Source organism: Haliotis cracherodii, unplaced genomic scaffold (assembly GCF_022045235.1).
Source record: "Haliotis cracherodii isolate W230 unplaced genomic scaffold, xgHalCrac1.p SCAF_10, whole genome shotgun sequence".
NCBI classification, from domain to species: domain Eukaryota; kingdom Metazoa; phylum Mollusca; class Gastropoda; order Lepetellida; family Haliotidae; genus Haliotis; species Haliotis cracherodii.
In genome coordinates, this window is record NW_027266265.1 from 8,416,992 (window position 1) to 8,434,209 (window position 17,218).

The following is a 17,218-nucleotide window of genomic DNA, read 5'->3' on the forward strand; positions in this document are numbered from 1 at the left end:
ATGTCTCCATCTAGCTAACACTGACCTGTATGTCTCCATCTAGTTAACACTGACCTGTGTGTCTCCATCTAGCTAACACTGACCTGTGTGTCTCCATCTAGCTAACACTGACCTGTATGTCTCCATCTAGTTAACACTGACCTGTGTGTCTCCATCTAGTTAACACTGACCTGTGTGTCTCCATCTAGCTAACACTGACCTGTGGGTCCTGATCCCTTCCTTGGCTTGGTGAGAGCAGCCACCACTCTCTTCACACAGAACAGTCGGCCCACAGGAGTTGTGAAGTTGTTCAACCGAGACAGTTCAACCTTTGCCAAGGACACATTCTTACTGAAATAAACAAATCAGATACATCTCTCACAATTATCATCCTTAACTGGATAACGGCCACCAGGGATCTCATTTTCCTCTCAAATATCTGCCCTTAAAACAAAGTGGGTGGCGGGTTTGTTAGTGAGAGAATATGTTTTCACTCAGTTCTTCAAAACAAACAAACAAACACTTCCTCTAAAAGGAGAAGCCAGACAGTCTCCTTCACCTTCAACACACTATCCTGCATGTCCAGAGAACACCTTTTGTTTTGCAAAACCTTTGAGCCAATTGCTTTTACCACAGCATTATCAGGAACAGATTTGTCTTTTTGAGCATGTCCCAGGCCCCAATATCAAATGGTCAGCCCCTAAACTGCCTGAGACTCATTTGCAGAGGCAGGATGTTGAAAAAGGGAGATGTCACATGACACAGGGATGGACACACAGGTGGACACAGGGGTGGACACAGGGATGGACACAGGGATGGACACAGGGATGGACACAGGGATGGACACACAGGTAGACACACGGGTAGACACAGGGGTGGACACAAGGACGGACACAGGGGTGACACAGGGAAGGACACAGGGATGGACACAGGGATGGACACAGGGTGGACACAGGGTGGACACATGGATGGACACAGGGGTGGACACATGGATGGACACAGGGGTGGACACAGGGATGGACACAGGGATGGACACAGGGGTGGACACAGCAGCCCCGGTCCACAACGATATCATTGAGCTACAACAGTCGCAAGTCAATGTTAAAGTATGGGAGTTACGGTCATCTTAGCGCTATAATCAGTATGTAGAACAGATCCCAGGTGTCTCAGAAAAAGGAGGAGAGGATCCAACAGTAAATGGTGATATTTTTTTCCCTAATGACAGAACCATTTGCAAGTTAACTCAGATCACATGTCCAACCCACCTGAAAACCTTCTTGATGCCAAGGTCCTGCAGGGTCAGTTCGGTCAGGTTGCGGGTCAGTTTGTTGACATCTGCATCCTCCGAACCCATGCATGCAGTCACTACACGGAACAATTTCCTAAACACTGCATGCATGTAGTATGTCTGAAACCGGATATAGGCATTACTTTACTGTCCCAAGTAAATACCCTGGTTATATTAATATCTTTCCAGATGAATGAATATACATACATTCCTCACAGGATCATTTGGAAGGCAGCTTTCCAGACTGTCATGGTCAAGACTAATGAGATTTAATTGTACTCCAAAATCATCATCATCATCATCATCATCATCATCATCATCATCATCTTCATCATCATCATCGGGGAATTCCCAGTTATAATTGGGCCCCTCAACCCATGCTTGTCCCACCGGTACCCTTCTTAATGGATCAATGACTTGGTGATGGCGTTACAAGAATCGAGCCTGTACCAGACAATCCAGTGTTTGATAGTACTAGAAACGTTCCATGCTGTTGTGGTATGATGACACGCAACCCACCAAGTCACACAGTCTGACCACCCGATCCATTCACTTGCCACTTACTGGAATCCACACAGCACAGTGCAAAAAAACCCCAAATGGCTGTGTATACCAACAAATAAGGAAGAGGTATAATGACATGATACTTTCAGAACAAGGCCGAGAGTTAGGTGATATTATCTTGATAACTCCACAAAAGTAAGGACATAAACATATGTTTCTCACCTCAACTGCAATTTTTATGTTTTCCATATAGTGAGTATCATGGCGGGCTGTTCTTTTCTGAAAACAAAATGGATGAATCTGGATGATAATGCTAAAATTTATCATTAAAATTAAGACAAAATTTAACCAAGTTTAAAATGATGCATCACTTATGGGCACAAGGAAATGTCTTATCCTAGGACAACATGAATTTCACAATGCGTTCGGTGTCTTGGTCTTAACTATTCAACAACAACACGTCCTTGTGTTCTTTCACTTTAAATTCCCCAAATAGTCACGCCAGGGAACCAGTACTGAATAAAAGGGGATCTCACCAACACAGAATCCTTCAGCACATACTGCATGACCTTGGTGAACTGTGCATTTGCTGCATCCTGTAGGAGATAATATAAGATAGCAACACAATAAACCGCAAAGAACAATGAAGAACGAAGCATGCTTTGTTTCACCATCATGTTCTTCATGATGTCATTTTTAGAGATTGGAATATGCGCTGCAACTTGATGACATCATATATTGGATAACGTTTTTTTTGAGAGAGAAGTGTCTAGTAAGTTGTTCTCCTGAGATGTAGCTGGGCTTTCCAGTGGCCTTAATGATCGCATCCAAATGTGGGAGAGATATGACAATCGGTGTTAGGAGAAAAGGTAGATAATCGTCGTAAGGATTGTGATATAATATGGGAGTGAGTGAGTAAGTTGGGTTTAATGCCGCTTTTAACATTATTCCAGTTATATCACGGCGTGTCAGCTTAATGTGGGAGGAAAGCCCGAAGTGATGCAGGCCTCAGACATTTACCACTTCGGTGAAACCCACGAGCATAGGTATGGTGCTGACAAACCTAGAAACATAATTGGGGTGAACCGGGATACGAACCCACAATCAGTTTCTGGCGTGCCCAAAGGGAAGCAACTCTGCACAGCGAATCGTGGCGCCTTAGACGACTGGGCCACCCATGACATTTCCGAGGTCAGAGTTTTATTAAGGGCGTCATCTTTATCAAAATCTGGATAAATATTTTGAAAGCTTGTACATTTTATCAACATTCTTAAAGAGCCTGTACATAATGTTGATATCTCATACGAAATAAACGCCTCAAGGTTCTCGTTTATCGTACAATAAAACACTGTGCACGTCCCTCAAAGTTTATTGTACGATAAACAACAACCACAAGTCGTTTATGTCTTAAATGATAAACTATACACTGTAAACCATGAAATTAATGCATCACCAAATTAATGTCGGTGTCTATGCAAAGCATGTAATGCATCCTTGCACTAATGTGAGTAGCCCTTTGAAATTATCAAACTATTTTTTTTCTATTTTATTTTCACTGTCACTGACCATGATGCTGCGGAGACCTTGACCTTCCAGTTGGTCAAAGGCCATGGAGAAGGTGCTGAGCATCTTGTCAATGTTGTCTCTGGCCTTCCAGCCTCCTGGAGCAGAAGATAACATAGCATTAGTTTGTTTGTCTGTTAACCACTGCACTCAGCAGCGTTCCAGCTAAATGATAGAGTCTGAACCAGGCAATCTAGTGATTCGTATTATGGGAAATGATCCATGTCATTGGGATACAGACCCATGAAGATCTGGGGTAGAATAGGTCTTCAGCAAACAATGCTTGCCATAAGAGGCGACTACGCTTTTTGTAAGAGGCGACTAAGGGGATCAGGTGGTCAGACTTGCTGACTCGGTTGATGCATGTCATCGTATACCAATTTTGTAGATTGATGTACAGGATGTCAATCACTGGACTGTCTGGTCCAGACTCGATTGTTTACAGAGTGAGTGAGTGAGTGAGTGAGTGAGTGAGTGAGTGAGTGAGTGAGTGAGTGAGTGAGTGAGTGAGTGAGTCAAATTAAGTTAAGAAGTACATATGGATGTCATCCTTGATTAACAAGGGTTGCAATTATCTGCGGCAGAATTCATCAAATACACTGCAGAATTTTCACATGTGAGTCGATAGCTGGTCTTAAATGTGTAAAGGGGGATATATTTTGTTTTGAGGTGAAGTTGACGCTTGTATCATTGCTTCCTGAATGGGCATGTCTCTATGTTTACACTAGTGATTTGCAGATTCACTTCAATAAGCTATTATAGCTTATCATAAAAATGTCAAACAGGTGATCAATGCTCGCAGAATGTGTGCAGAATTATAAAAATTTGGTTGCAGAATTTACAAAAATTGACCACAGAATGTTGATCTTTTGGTCACGGAATACAGAGGGGACTGCTCAGAGTTTTCAACCATCACGTGGTAATCTTGAATAACGTACCAGTATGGTTCCACAGAAGGTCAATGCACTGCTCGTACGACGTAGGTCGCTTGATGGTGCTGCCCTCTTCTGGAGGAGCTGCATCTACAACAGTCAGAACAAAATATTTGTAAAAAAATCTGAATAAAAAACATAATATCTTCGGGTTTTGTTAACATTAAAATGGTTATGGCATCTTTGTTTTGTCTTTTTGTTGTTTAATACCAGCTCAACTATATTCCAACAATCTGACGTGTCAGTAAATGAATGAACGAAATGAGTACCATATATCGCTGTGTATAAGGCGGGTTTTTCGTACCTAGAATGAGGGGGTTAATGGGGGGTAAATGATTAATGTTATCAGTGAGTTGTTGAGTATGGGTTTATGCCAGAAAAGAGCTTTACACATTGTACCCACGTGGGGAATTCAATCCGGGACTTCGGCGTAACGAGGGAACGCCTCAACCACGATGCTACCTCACCCCACCCATGTAGTTAACCAACATGACCCCTGAGACATAAGGTTGTCTCTTACAACAAGCATAGGAGCATCTACAGTGTATGAAATATTATCAACTTTCTCATGTTCCAACATCACAAGACAATATACATCAGTGAGTTTCATTTACCGGTTTTGGAGTTGAGATATCTGTCAACACACACCACCCTGTAGCTCTCATCATTGTCTGTGTGAAACGTCTCCTCGAACAGAATCACCACCTGAAGTTAAAAGTAACAGTTTGACACACATATAAACTCAATCTCATTAAAATCAAGATCTTAGTTCTCGCTACCGTTGAACAAAGATCTGAGACCACCCCATTACGGGTCACATCAGACCAACCTTGCGCGAACTTTGACCGAACAATGGAATGACTAACAAGAAGTTTACATTAGCCAATCAGAAGGTAGCTTTTGCTTGCTTTATGGCATCAATTTCAACGGGATATGTATCTGGACGACCCGTGAAGATCTGGGTTATGATTAGTCTTCAGCAACCCATGCTTGACGTAAGAGGCGACTAACAGGATCAGATCAGACTCACTGACTTGGTTGCTGCATGTCATCGTATCCCAATTGTTTTGATCGATGCTCAAGATGTCAATCACTGGACTGTCTGGTCCAGACATGATTATTTACAGACTGCCATCAATATAGCTGGAATATTGCTGAGTGTGGCATTAAACAACAAAGATACATACAAACATATCTGGACACATATTCTTTACCTCCTGTGAAACTTCATATCCTTGCTTTGTGACTATCTTGCCCTTCACAATCTCACAGTCCTAGAATGAAAGAAGAAGAGAATAACAGAACATGCCCTTCATAATCTCAGTCCTGGAATGAAATATAAAGAAAATACTAAGAGAAGTCTGTAGAAAACGGCATTTAAGTGAAAACAGCAAAGATACTATACATATGACCTTCACTGTGACCTTGACCTTACACTCTCAACCTTTCCGATCTTGGTCCTAACCTAAGGATGTCATGTACCAAGTTTCATTGACCTGAAGTAAACCTTTCTTGAGTTAGGCAGTAAACAAACTTTAAATTTCATCATATTTAACTAACATCGAAGGTGAGGTGAAATGGGGTTTAATGTTGCGTCCAAGATTAATGCACTTATATAGCGACATGCATAAACATGTGTGTGTGTGTGTGTGGCTACTTGTACTAATCCGGACTGATGCCGAATGTGAGGTGAAATGGGGTTTAATGTTTAGTCAAACAGTATTTTACTTATATTGTGACCTGCATGCACGTGTGTGTTAGTGGCTGCTTGTACTAGTCCAGAATGATGCCGATTTATAGTGCTAGTCCACTTGTTTTAGCCCCATAATGCCAAGCGCCAGACAGGGTAGCAACAGGTACCATCTTTTAACGTCTTTTGGTATGACACGGGGGTCACACCCCGGACCTTCCGCTCTCTGGGCGGACGCTCTACCACTAGACCACCTTGAAGATGACCTTGACATATCAAAGTTCCTAAATAATTTCCATGGGTTATTAAGATGATATACTTGATATGACATCAGTGAAATATCCAAGCACTACATGGTTTAAAAAAGAGGTGAGGTGAAATGGGGTTTAACTCTGTGTTCAAGATGATTTCACTTATATAATTCCAGTCCAGACTTATTTTATAGTGCTAGCCCACTGAGATACCATGCCGCAGTTGGACATGGATACCCCACTCAGACACAGTCTACTGCCTCCAAGCCACACAGTCCTTTGTTATATCACAGAATGTCAAGCACCAGGCAGGGTATCAGCAAGTGCCATTTTCTAACCTCATTTGATATGACGCGGCCAGACAGACTGTATCCACAGGATAGTTTTTAAAAATTACTCTGCATCTGCTACTCAATGAAAGTAGGTCACTGAGACCTACTTCTGATATCAAAAGATGGTCATCACTTGTCATACTCAATCAAAATAAACATGACAGAAATAAAAAGCTTTTCTGTGGCCTTCACCTTATATGTAGGTCACTCATAACCTCATCAGACCTGCCCAACACATGTCATGAGTCAACTTTTCTGTGGCCTTCACCTTATATGTAGGTCACTCATAACCTCATCAGGCCTGCCCAAAGGATTACATGTACCTGGTTTTTTTTACTGACATGAAGTAAATGCCTCCTGAGTTATAGTTTATACAAACCTTTCTTCAGGCCATGACCCCTAGAATGACCTTGACCCTAGACATGACAGGTCAATGTGTTAAAGAAATTCCTAGAGATATAAAGATATGTCTTTGAAAGGCATTTAGAATTGATACACTTACGGAAGAGAATTTATGGATGTCAACTTCTTTATAATGAGGAAAAGACCGTTTTGCAGTATAAACTCCTTCATCAGGTGAATAAGGCCTGGCTTCCAGTTGTCCATTGCTATCAACTACCAGCGCTAATTTACTGTTAAGCATATACTCCGAAACACTGTGTTCCTCATAAAAAGGAAGTTGACATCCATACATTCTCTTCCTTCATACAGTCCATCCCATCCAATTTAGTCACACCGTATAACAAGAAACAGCGTGTTAGACACATAGCCTAACCCATACTGAGAAACAGTAACCACCTTAGAGGACAAGGACTGGTACAGCTGGCGCGCATCTTCAGCCTCCTCCGCCCCGCCCCGGGGGACCAGGACGTGGTCCTCGACATCGGCCGGGTTCACTGGCTGCTTCGGCACACTCTTGAACTGTGGGATGCACACCTAGAACACAACTTGACTTACAGGGAGGAGGATAAAACCTGCCTTCGTTGAGAGAACACTGTCAGCAAAACAGAAATGAGAATGTCCTACTCTACAGAGTAGGGGTGACTATTGGTCTGGAAATCACTATTGCGATAACTATTGATATTGAAAGAAAATATTGCGATGACTATTGATATTGCAAGCAACTATTGCGATAAATATTGATAGTTTTCAGTGTATCATTTTAGATGGATTTTAGAGTTGAATTAAACCTTTGAACTGAAGTTTCCTTTGAATGTGATAACCATAACAACAAATAAAAATAAAGTTTGAGATTAACTGATTTGTTTTTTCTTTAGCCTAATAATTTAGGAAAAAGAAACTTCCACATTACCATGTGTAAATTACTACCACTCATGATCAAAAGAAAAACAAATTTGATCAGCATTGCATGTATTTTATTGATATGGTAAATACAATCAAAACTATCGATATTCCCAACTGAAATCGATACTATTGATCGGGAAATTATTTAACAATCGATTTATTGACTTTAAGTGCTTACCAATAGCAATATATCGATATTTCGATTTATCGTGACACCCCTACTACAGAGTAAGTTGGTGAGTTTGTCTTAACCCAATTTTGAACATTATTTCAGTTTCAACAATGTTAGACTTTTAAACTCCGGCGTAACCTCTTCTTTCTCAAGTTCTCTAGCTCAGAGCTGCAGACCAAGGCAGTGTTCCTGCTGGCTTTTGAAACTGGCAGTCCTGGTGGACTGGCAACTCTAAAAATTACCAGTCTCCTCTAATTTTTTCTCAACTTTCAACAAATAAAAAAAATGTCAAAATTACCTTGTTGTAATTTTTTGAACATCGTGTTCAATGCAATGACATCATCTCTGAACACATGCTGAAGTAACTTAGTGAGATCTACACGTCATTCACACAAACTTCAGCAACAATTTTCTCTTGTTTTTGAATATTTCGAGATTAAGTGGCAACAAATATATATATTTAACCTTGAAGCAAAGTAAAATGTTATTTCCTTGCACTAAAAATATGGATATCGCTGATTTATAAGGTACTTTATTTGCAAGTCCACAAGGGCTGGCAGTCACATGAATTACGGGTCCAAACCTAATTTTACTGGTAAAAAAAATGGTAATTGCGGGTAAGCGGGATCACTCCCAAGGTATGGCCACATACAAACAGAACTCATGCTAAGCACCCACACTTAACCTGAGTAAAATAATTTTGAAATGCATGGTTGACTATAAAATCATGCTCTACTTGTCAGGGATGGCTTAAGAATTGATATAAGCTAACTACGAGATAAATCGAAAAGAACAATTAACAGCGAAGCGTGGTTTATTTCATGATAAAACATTGTTCTATCATGATGTCATTTCTGGAAATTTGAACATGCGCTCGCAACTTGATGACGTTGTATGTTTGACAGGTTATTGGGAGAAAGGTACAGGTGAAGATTGTGAGAATATAACCAAAATACCCACCTCTGCATAAAATGGACTTGTCCAACATTACCGAAGTCGGATTCTATCGCGGGCGTCATCATTATTTAAATAGGGGTTAATATTTTTACAGCTTGTACATTTTATCAACTGATATCTCATATAAGAAATAAACGACTCATAGACACGTCAAAATAGTATATAATTTTATGACCCTACCTGTCAGATCATTCATCATTATCAAATCTATCAAATTTCACAATGTCTGAAATACGTATTCCATTTTAATTTATCATTTTTTATCGATAGACTAAAAAATAATTCACTATTTTGCGCAATGTTATTGAAAATAAAATTCTCGGACACACACTTCGACAAGTCCATATCAAATATATCAAAGAGCAAAATAAAATAATGTTCATACTAACACGATTTAATAAAAACCTTTAGTCAAAATATGAAATTCATCATACATGAGGATGGTAAAATTGCTGTATTTTGATTGGCTTGTCTTAGGTCACGTGACAAAAATTTGACCTATCACGAACCTTGCATTAGATTTTGGCAAGAAAGCATCATTAGAAACCAATTTTCATCCAATAAAATTGCATGTTACAGCTACGAAAAGATTCCAGACAAAGTTATTATCGTGTAGACAAAAAGGAAGAAGCTTTCTACTGGTGTGTCACAAGGCAGTCTTTGACCTACGTGTTATTCATATGAAGATTTAAAAACGGAGGTATTACTTCATGTTGCTGAGCGGAAAGCAGCTGTTATCGGGAAATTGGTGATGACAGATACTATGAAATACTTCTTTTAATAATAATTTTCCGATTACGTAAACAATGAAAATAAAAAAGAAATAGGGAAGTGGATTTTATGACATCTTATATTTGCCGAAAATCGTCTGATTTTCGCTTCCTTAGTCCTTAATCTGGATGTTATGAATGTATTAGCTTACATTTATTTATTTACAACTAACTTTAAAATGCATTATTTAAATAATGTGATAAGCATAACTTTCATATGTATAAACAGAAGGATTAGACCTTTCAAATGGTGTATAACATGTAGTGGCAAAGATACAACAGATTACACACAGATATTTTCCTTGACTACATTGACTAGTTCACTTTATGGTACAGAAAAAAAGCAGAGTGAAACAGAGTGGCAAACATACATGATGAATGACCTTCACTGTGACCTTCACCTTAAAGACAGGTCACCCAGGACCTTTTCTGATCTTGGCCCTGACCCAAAATGCCAAAGGAAGACATGAACCAAGTTCATTGACCTACAGTAAATTCTTCCCAAGTTAGTCAGTAAATGCTATGACCTTGAAGATGACCTTGACCCATGGCCATGTGTAAAAAATAATTCCTGGAGATATACATGATATGATATCCTTGAGATTTCCAAAAACATGGTTTCAAAAAGAAATGATGCCATGGTCAAAGTCCATACATAAGGCTGCTTAATCACTAATTCCAAACAATAGTCAGAGATCTCAAAGATCCAAAATGTATGCAACTTGATGCTGTGTGAATGCCAAAATCAGTTCCAACAAACTGACTGTAACTTGCCCCTAAACCTGCTGAACAAACCTTCGAGGGAGGCAGGTTACAAACAAAACTGTGTTTTTCAGAATTGATATTTTCACCCTTTAAGTAGTTATATGGCCCCTCTATATTTACCAGCCAATCATCCGCAGCTGCTTTGTTGAGGATGTCTGGGAACTGACGTTGGAGGGCATTGAAGAAAGGATTCTCGTACAGATCTTCATCATACTTGTCACTCATACTGGCAGGTCCGAGTTGTCATAGCGCTCATGTTGAATAACTTGAATCTGTAACAACATCAGTGGTTTAGAGGAACATGTTCCTCGATTCCCATATTTAAATTCCATGATGAAAAATCAATCTAACACCAATAGTAATAAAACCAGAGAACCACAGGTTCTGAAGCTCGTCTTTATTCACTGACATAAAACTGGAGCAATGAGGCTCTCCTGAGCAAGCTTTTTATTCATGAACCATATTACTCAACAGTTAATATTATTTTCGAAGTAGTCAGAATATTCGGGGTTAGCTAGTTAAAGATCATGTATTTTGTTGTCTGTGTTGAATAAAAAAATAATGTCCGTTAATTAATAATCTATTTCCTACACTCATCAACAATGGTGGTGAAGTGAGGTGAGGTGAAATGGGGTTTAACAGTGTGTCCAGCATTATTGCACTTATATAATATAGCAATGTTCATGCACATGTGTGTGGTTGCTTCTATTAGTCCAGAATGATGCCGATTTATAGTGTTAGCCCACTGAGATACCATGCCGCAGTTTAACATGAATACCCCATGCAGACACAGTATATTGACTTCAAGCCGACCAGTGCTTGTTTTAGCCCCTTAATGCAGAACGCCAGACAGGGTAACAACAAGTACCATCTTTTAGTATGATACAGCAGGGGATCGAACCCCGGACCTTCCACTCTCCGGGCGGACACTCTCCTACTAGACCACGGAGGCAGTCCCAACAATAGTTATACTTCCCTAACACAACTGCACTGTCACGGAGCTGTGCTCCAATGATCAGGGGTTTCATAACACAAGAACAATGTAATAATGAAAACATGGTAATAGGTTCACAGGTTATCAATGGGCGACTACATGTATAAAAGATAAAAAAACCAATCTATATTGTCAAAGATCACTGACTAAGTAACCGTAAATACACAAACTGCTTACCTTAGCAACTGTATTACAGTAATAAATTAAGAGTAGCTAAAACAACACTTTGACTTTCATCAGAAGGGACATGTAAGATAAAGGGTTAACTGTGCCGTCAACTGTGACACCATACACATGTACAGAAGTGATCATGTAACACGCATGTACCAAATCTGATGACGTAGTAAACATTCTATGGAGCCGCCATGCTTGTTGTTGAATCGGTTACAGCATGACTGTAGGACTAGTGCCGATTTCTATAGCTGCTCTTATTCCTATATGCGGAAATAGTCTCTACAATATTGGTCTTGTTGCACACTTGTCCGAAGCCAAAATGTTTCATTTTGAGGTAGATCTATACCTTAACGTTTTCTCACCAAATTTGTTGGTTGAGAGTCAAGATTGAAATTCTGTTTGTTTGTTTGTTGTGTTAACTGTAGATTTAACTGCGCCTAACTGAACTTGAAACTGAACGTACAGTGGACATCGATAAAGTTTGTTTGTTTGTTTATTTGTTGTTTAACGCCGCAATAGTCCAGCTATGTAACGGCTGTCTGTAAATAATCGATTCTGGACCAGATAATCAAGTGACTGACTTGATGAGCATTGATCCAAGCAAATGGGATACGATAACATGCATCAACGAAGTCAGCGAGTCTGACCACCCGATCCCGTTAGTCGCCTTTTACGACAAGTATAGTCGCCTTTTACAGCAAGCATGGGTTGCTGAAGACCTATTCTACCTCGGATCAAATAATTATAATTTAAATAAAGACTCAGGGCAATAAACCGTTCTCAAAGTTAAAAAAAATTGAAACCCTGAATAACTGCAAAAATTCGGATATGTGATACGACTGAAACATCGCAAAGTAGTTAATACTAAGACTGACTTACAAGTGAAACTCCGCCTGTTATATTTCGATGTATATTTTAAATGAACTAGATTGAATTAATTAATGGTTACACCTGACAAGTTATCCGGATTAGTAAGTTAGGGAGGAAATTGGCACCGTATAACTACGTAAACTACGCACTAAACTTCTTGGCAACGTTCCACATAGATTGAGTATTCGGTCTTGTTCCTATACATCGATTTGTCTGTTGTTGTGGTGTTCGCTGACGAGATGTTCTGACACATCCACCCGGAAACTGCTAACGGAAAGCACTAACACCCTCTTCCATGTTTACATCGCCAGTTGCTTGACTCGTGCAACTCTGGTCCAACTCGCCTAAGCGGTATCTTTATATCATTACCAAAGGGAGGTTACTGAAAATAAAACAGTATCTGAACTTTGTCCCAATATCAAGCTCCTCACAGCGGAGGGTAACCAAAGAATCTCAACTGGTGCCCTTGTCCTAATAGAGACTGCACAGAGCGGCGATAAGCGTAAGCGCTCTAGGACAGGCAAACCAGTCTGCGAAAGAGTCACGCGCTGAGCATTATTTTCAAAGGGAAGTTACTCTTATTGTTGGTTATGCATGTGTACCACAATAAAGATATTTTTGTGTCGATAAATAAATGAATGGTAAGTGAATTAAAACTTAACGTCGCATCGTCATTATTTTCAGCCATATAGCGTCAAATGAACAAATAGATAAACAAATAAATGTAAAAAGATATTAATGTGTTTGAATGTGTTTGACAAATCAAGGGAAACTCTTGATAGTTCAACGGGAAAATACAATTTGAAGTTTTTTTATTCCAAATCACATATGTTCCGGTTTTTTTTGCAAAATATTAAATTTCGACTTTGATTCGACCTTTGCACTTCAACCGTATTCAACCAAATTTCTTGTGGCCATAACTCAATCATTTGTATTCCAAATGTAATCACATTTTGAATATGCATTTGTATTTTTCACTGTCGTCAGTAAAACAGACAGGATGTTTTAGTATTTTGATAAACCGTTGATAAACGGTATCAACATTTCGTTTCCAGCTACCCGAAAATGGCCTGAGGCCCAGCTCAATTTGCATGTAAGGCATTCAATGACCCAATCTCATTAAAATCAGATCTTAGTTTTCGCTACCGCTAAACAAAGATCTGAGGATATCCCATTAGGGTTCACGCCAGAACAACCTTTCGCGAACGATCAATGAAATGACTGACCAGAAATCGACATTAGCCAATCAGAAGGCAGCTTTCTCGAGCTTTACGACACTAGTTTCAAACTGACGACTACGCTTCGAAACATATTTTGACGTATTCTCGATTAATAATTTTAAAACTGATAAAAAGAACATTCTGGAATGGCTTATCCCTAGATGGCCTAAATTGTATGAATATAATCATAAAACTGGTAACTGTCGTTCGGAATACACTCTGTTAAATATTTCGTGGTTGCATGATTAGAAAACACATTACGACTGTCACTTTCATGATCTGGTAAGAGACGCTCTGATTGGTTGGATGAAAGGTCGTTCTGACGTGCCCGTAATGGGATGTCCTCAGATCTTTATTTAGCGATAGGGATAATTAAGATCTGATTTTAATGAGATTGTTCAGTGACCAAGAGTCACTACGTTGTATGAATTTGACACAAATCCTTCAGTAACTATTTACACTCATGTTGAGCATTTCTAATAATAATAGACTGAACTGAAACGTACTAAAATGTACATCCCGATTGTGAAAACGTCCACGGTGACCGTTGAAATGAGACCGTTTATCGCGTGATATAAACGCTGAAAGAAAGTGGCGTAGTTTACTAATTTTGGTATATTGACGTGTGCTTTTTATGTGTGATTCAGATTCTAGACCCTGAGAATAAAATACATATATTATAGCTGAGTAAGGGAATGGAATGTTTTACGATGAGAACTGCTGTCAAAATAGTTCCAAGATTTAACAGTTGTTAAAATATTTTCGCCACAAATAGTTCCATAACATATATTAGTAAATAATCAGAATATACAATTCTAAAGTGACTACATTACATAATCCCTATAAATCAAAGCTGTTAATAAACTGAAAATCATATCTATCGGAGACAACCCAAGTAACGTTGAGTTACCAAGTTTTATTCATGACTATATTTACTACAATTTAAAATACTTGAGTGTTGCATTGTTCAGAGGAAAGGACATACACACAAGAATTATATTGCTTCCGTGTGTGAATGCAGATAATACTTGGCATCTCAGTTCCCAGCTTCATAATGCTTCACACAGGTGGTGTACCTGAATTTGTAATGTGGATATGAAGCATATGCATAACACTTGCTATTCGTCAGTCTACAACAACTCAAAATAGTCCAACATGTTTGTGTTGTCTATGCAATATCCTATCTTTGGGAACCGATTGTGCACAGGCAAGTTGTTAAGTACAATATTTCTTTTATTAAGATCTATTTCAATTTGTTTCCCCCATTTTCTCTATACCCTTTTATGACCCGTGAAGATTCCGGGATAGAATAGGTCTTCAGCAACCCATGCTTGCCGTAAAAGGTGACTATGCTTGTCGTAAAAGGCGACTAACGGGATCGGGTGGTCAGGTTCGCTGACTTGGTTGATGCATGTCATCGATCCCAATTGCGTGGATCGATGCTCATGACATTAATAACTGGATTGTCTGGTCCAGACTCGATTATTTACAGACCGCCGTCATATAGCTGGAATATTGCTGAGTGCGGCGTTAAACAACAAACCAACCAACCAACTATACCCTTTTATGCATGTTTATGTTGCTTAATCTTATTGCTCATGTTCCAAAATCTCAAGTATCATAAAACACTTTGTATCTCCTTGCTAATCTAACGTTATAAAATTTCATATAATAACCATCATCTAAAACAGAACAGATGATGCAAAAGCATATTGTATTTCTATTTTTTGCCTGTACGGTCTCAAAATTGATTTTATTAGTCCTTAAATCTTATGTCTAGAGCATATGTTCACAAACAGGACCGTTAGCTGATATAAGGAATGTAACATCCAGTTGATCGACCAATAATATTAGTCATGTGTTTTTTATCAAATAAGATGACTGTATACGACATACGTCAGTATGATAACGAAGATTTTACAATTAAAATTTTGAAAAAGACAGTTAAACGACAGTTGTGACAGGGAGGATTGTATAGTAGCTGAAGCAGACAGATTGACAGCCGTTGTTGACGAGAGTTGCATGCATCACTAGGTTATTTGAACGGCAGTGGCCTTCTAGAATGTTGCTATACTTTAAGGATTTCTGTGGCCAGTGACGGACGTGATTCAAACTCCTTCCACACTGACACCGCATCAAAGTTATTTGTGTATGGATAATGGGAAATGGGGTGGTAGTTCAAGCGAAACGGACGACACTGTCTGTGTCTGCAGGGCGGCGCCTTTGATATCGCCTTCAAACAGACATAATAGAATGAACCATTATACGATGATACACATCAGGAATGCTGAGAAAAAAGACACTCGACTCCCAAGATAAGATACCGGCGATGGATACTTGCTTCCCTGAGATGTGGTTCCCTAAAATTGGAGATTAAAACGGGCCGATACTGCTCCCCTCCTATCCCAGCTACACAACGCTTTTGTAAATATTGTACAGACCAAGTTGAAGACGAAACCCACTTTCTTTTACACTGTCCCTTTTATGACGATATTCGTACATCTTATCTTAAGAATATGTTCTATCCTACACCTGTAGATATCACCATTTTAAATAACCATTGTAACTTACCACTATTAGGAAGCATGTACTTCAAAATGTTTATGCGTAGAAAATTATTTTATGCATAATTTAACAATATATTTAACTGTTTATCTTATCATTTACATTCTTAATATTTATATTCCTAAATTATGACTATGATTATAATTTTATCTCATTTTACATTATTTTATAAAGCTCTTGCATTTGTGTAAGATAGAGTCTCTCGTAACCCCCTTGGGTGGCATTTGTACTTTTAAGTTTTTAGATATTTAAAATGCTTTATTTAAACCCCTGCTGTACAAATGGTGAGACTTTAATAAACTACATTGTATTGTATTGTATTGTATTGTATTGGTATTGTAGTCGCACCTGTAAATTAGGCCGACTCTGTAATTAGATACAACTTCGTCACACAGTCGTCTAAGGCGCCGCGATTCGCTGTGCAGAGTTGCGTCCCTTGGGCACGCCAGAAACCTATGATTGTGGGTTCGAATCCCGGTTCGCCCCGATTATGTTTCTAGGTTTGTCAGCACCATACCCATGCTCGTGGGTTTCACCGAAGTGGTAAACGTCTTAGACCTGCATCACTTCAGGCTTTCCTCCCACATTAAGCTGACACGCCGCGATATAACTGGAACACTGTTAAAAGCGGCGTTAAACCTAACTCACTCACTCACTGTGACTCGGTTACAAATGGTAGTGGACAACTTCTCCAGCAGAATGAACATGGATGGAAATAAAATGTCATATAAGGGAGGTGATGACCACTGAAACACAAAACAGGTTCCAAGGCTTATCCCAACTCGGAATATAAATGGGGGATTTCGAAAGTTTAGATTTTTCAAAAGAGTGTAACAACGACATCTATATCGTGTATACGCAATACAAAATACCAAACGCCAGAAAAA

The 17,218-nt window shown here is 39.2% G+C and overlaps 1 protein-coding gene across 1 annotated transcript in view; it reads right to left on the minus strand.

Annotated features, from left to right (window-relative positions):
- LOC139454034 (ankyrin repeat domain-containing protein 27-like) overlaps window positions 1–12,931 on the minus strand; it is a 50,515-nt gene extending 37,584 nt beyond the window's left edge. The window contains exons 1-11 of the mRNA XM_071235519.1: window positions 12,696–12,931; window positions 10,629–10,780; window positions 7,338–7,475; window positions 5,481–5,540; window positions 4,881–4,971; window positions 4,273–4,356; window positions 3,338–3,432; window positions 2,308–2,367; window positions 1,994–2,050; window positions 1,245–1,387; window positions 200–330 (exon numbers count right to left, since the gene is read on the minus strand). Coding sequence (XP_071091620.1) covers window positions 200–330; window positions 1,245–1,387; window positions 1,994–2,050; window positions 2,308–2,367; window positions 3,338–3,432; window positions 4,273–4,356; window positions 4,881–4,971; window positions 5,481–5,540; window positions 7,338–7,475; window positions 10,629–10,733 — 964 coding nt within the window. The 5' untranslated portion in view covers window positions 10,734–10,780; window positions 12,696–12,931. The remainder of the gene's footprint in view (window positions 1–199; window positions 331–1,244; window positions 1,388–1,993; window positions 2,051–2,307; window positions 2,368–3,337; window positions 3,433–4,272; window positions 4,357–4,880; window positions 4,972–5,480; window positions 5,541–7,337; window positions 7,476–10,628; window positions 10,781–12,695) is intronic.
- Window positions 12,932–17,218: the final 4,287 nt, after the last annotated feature.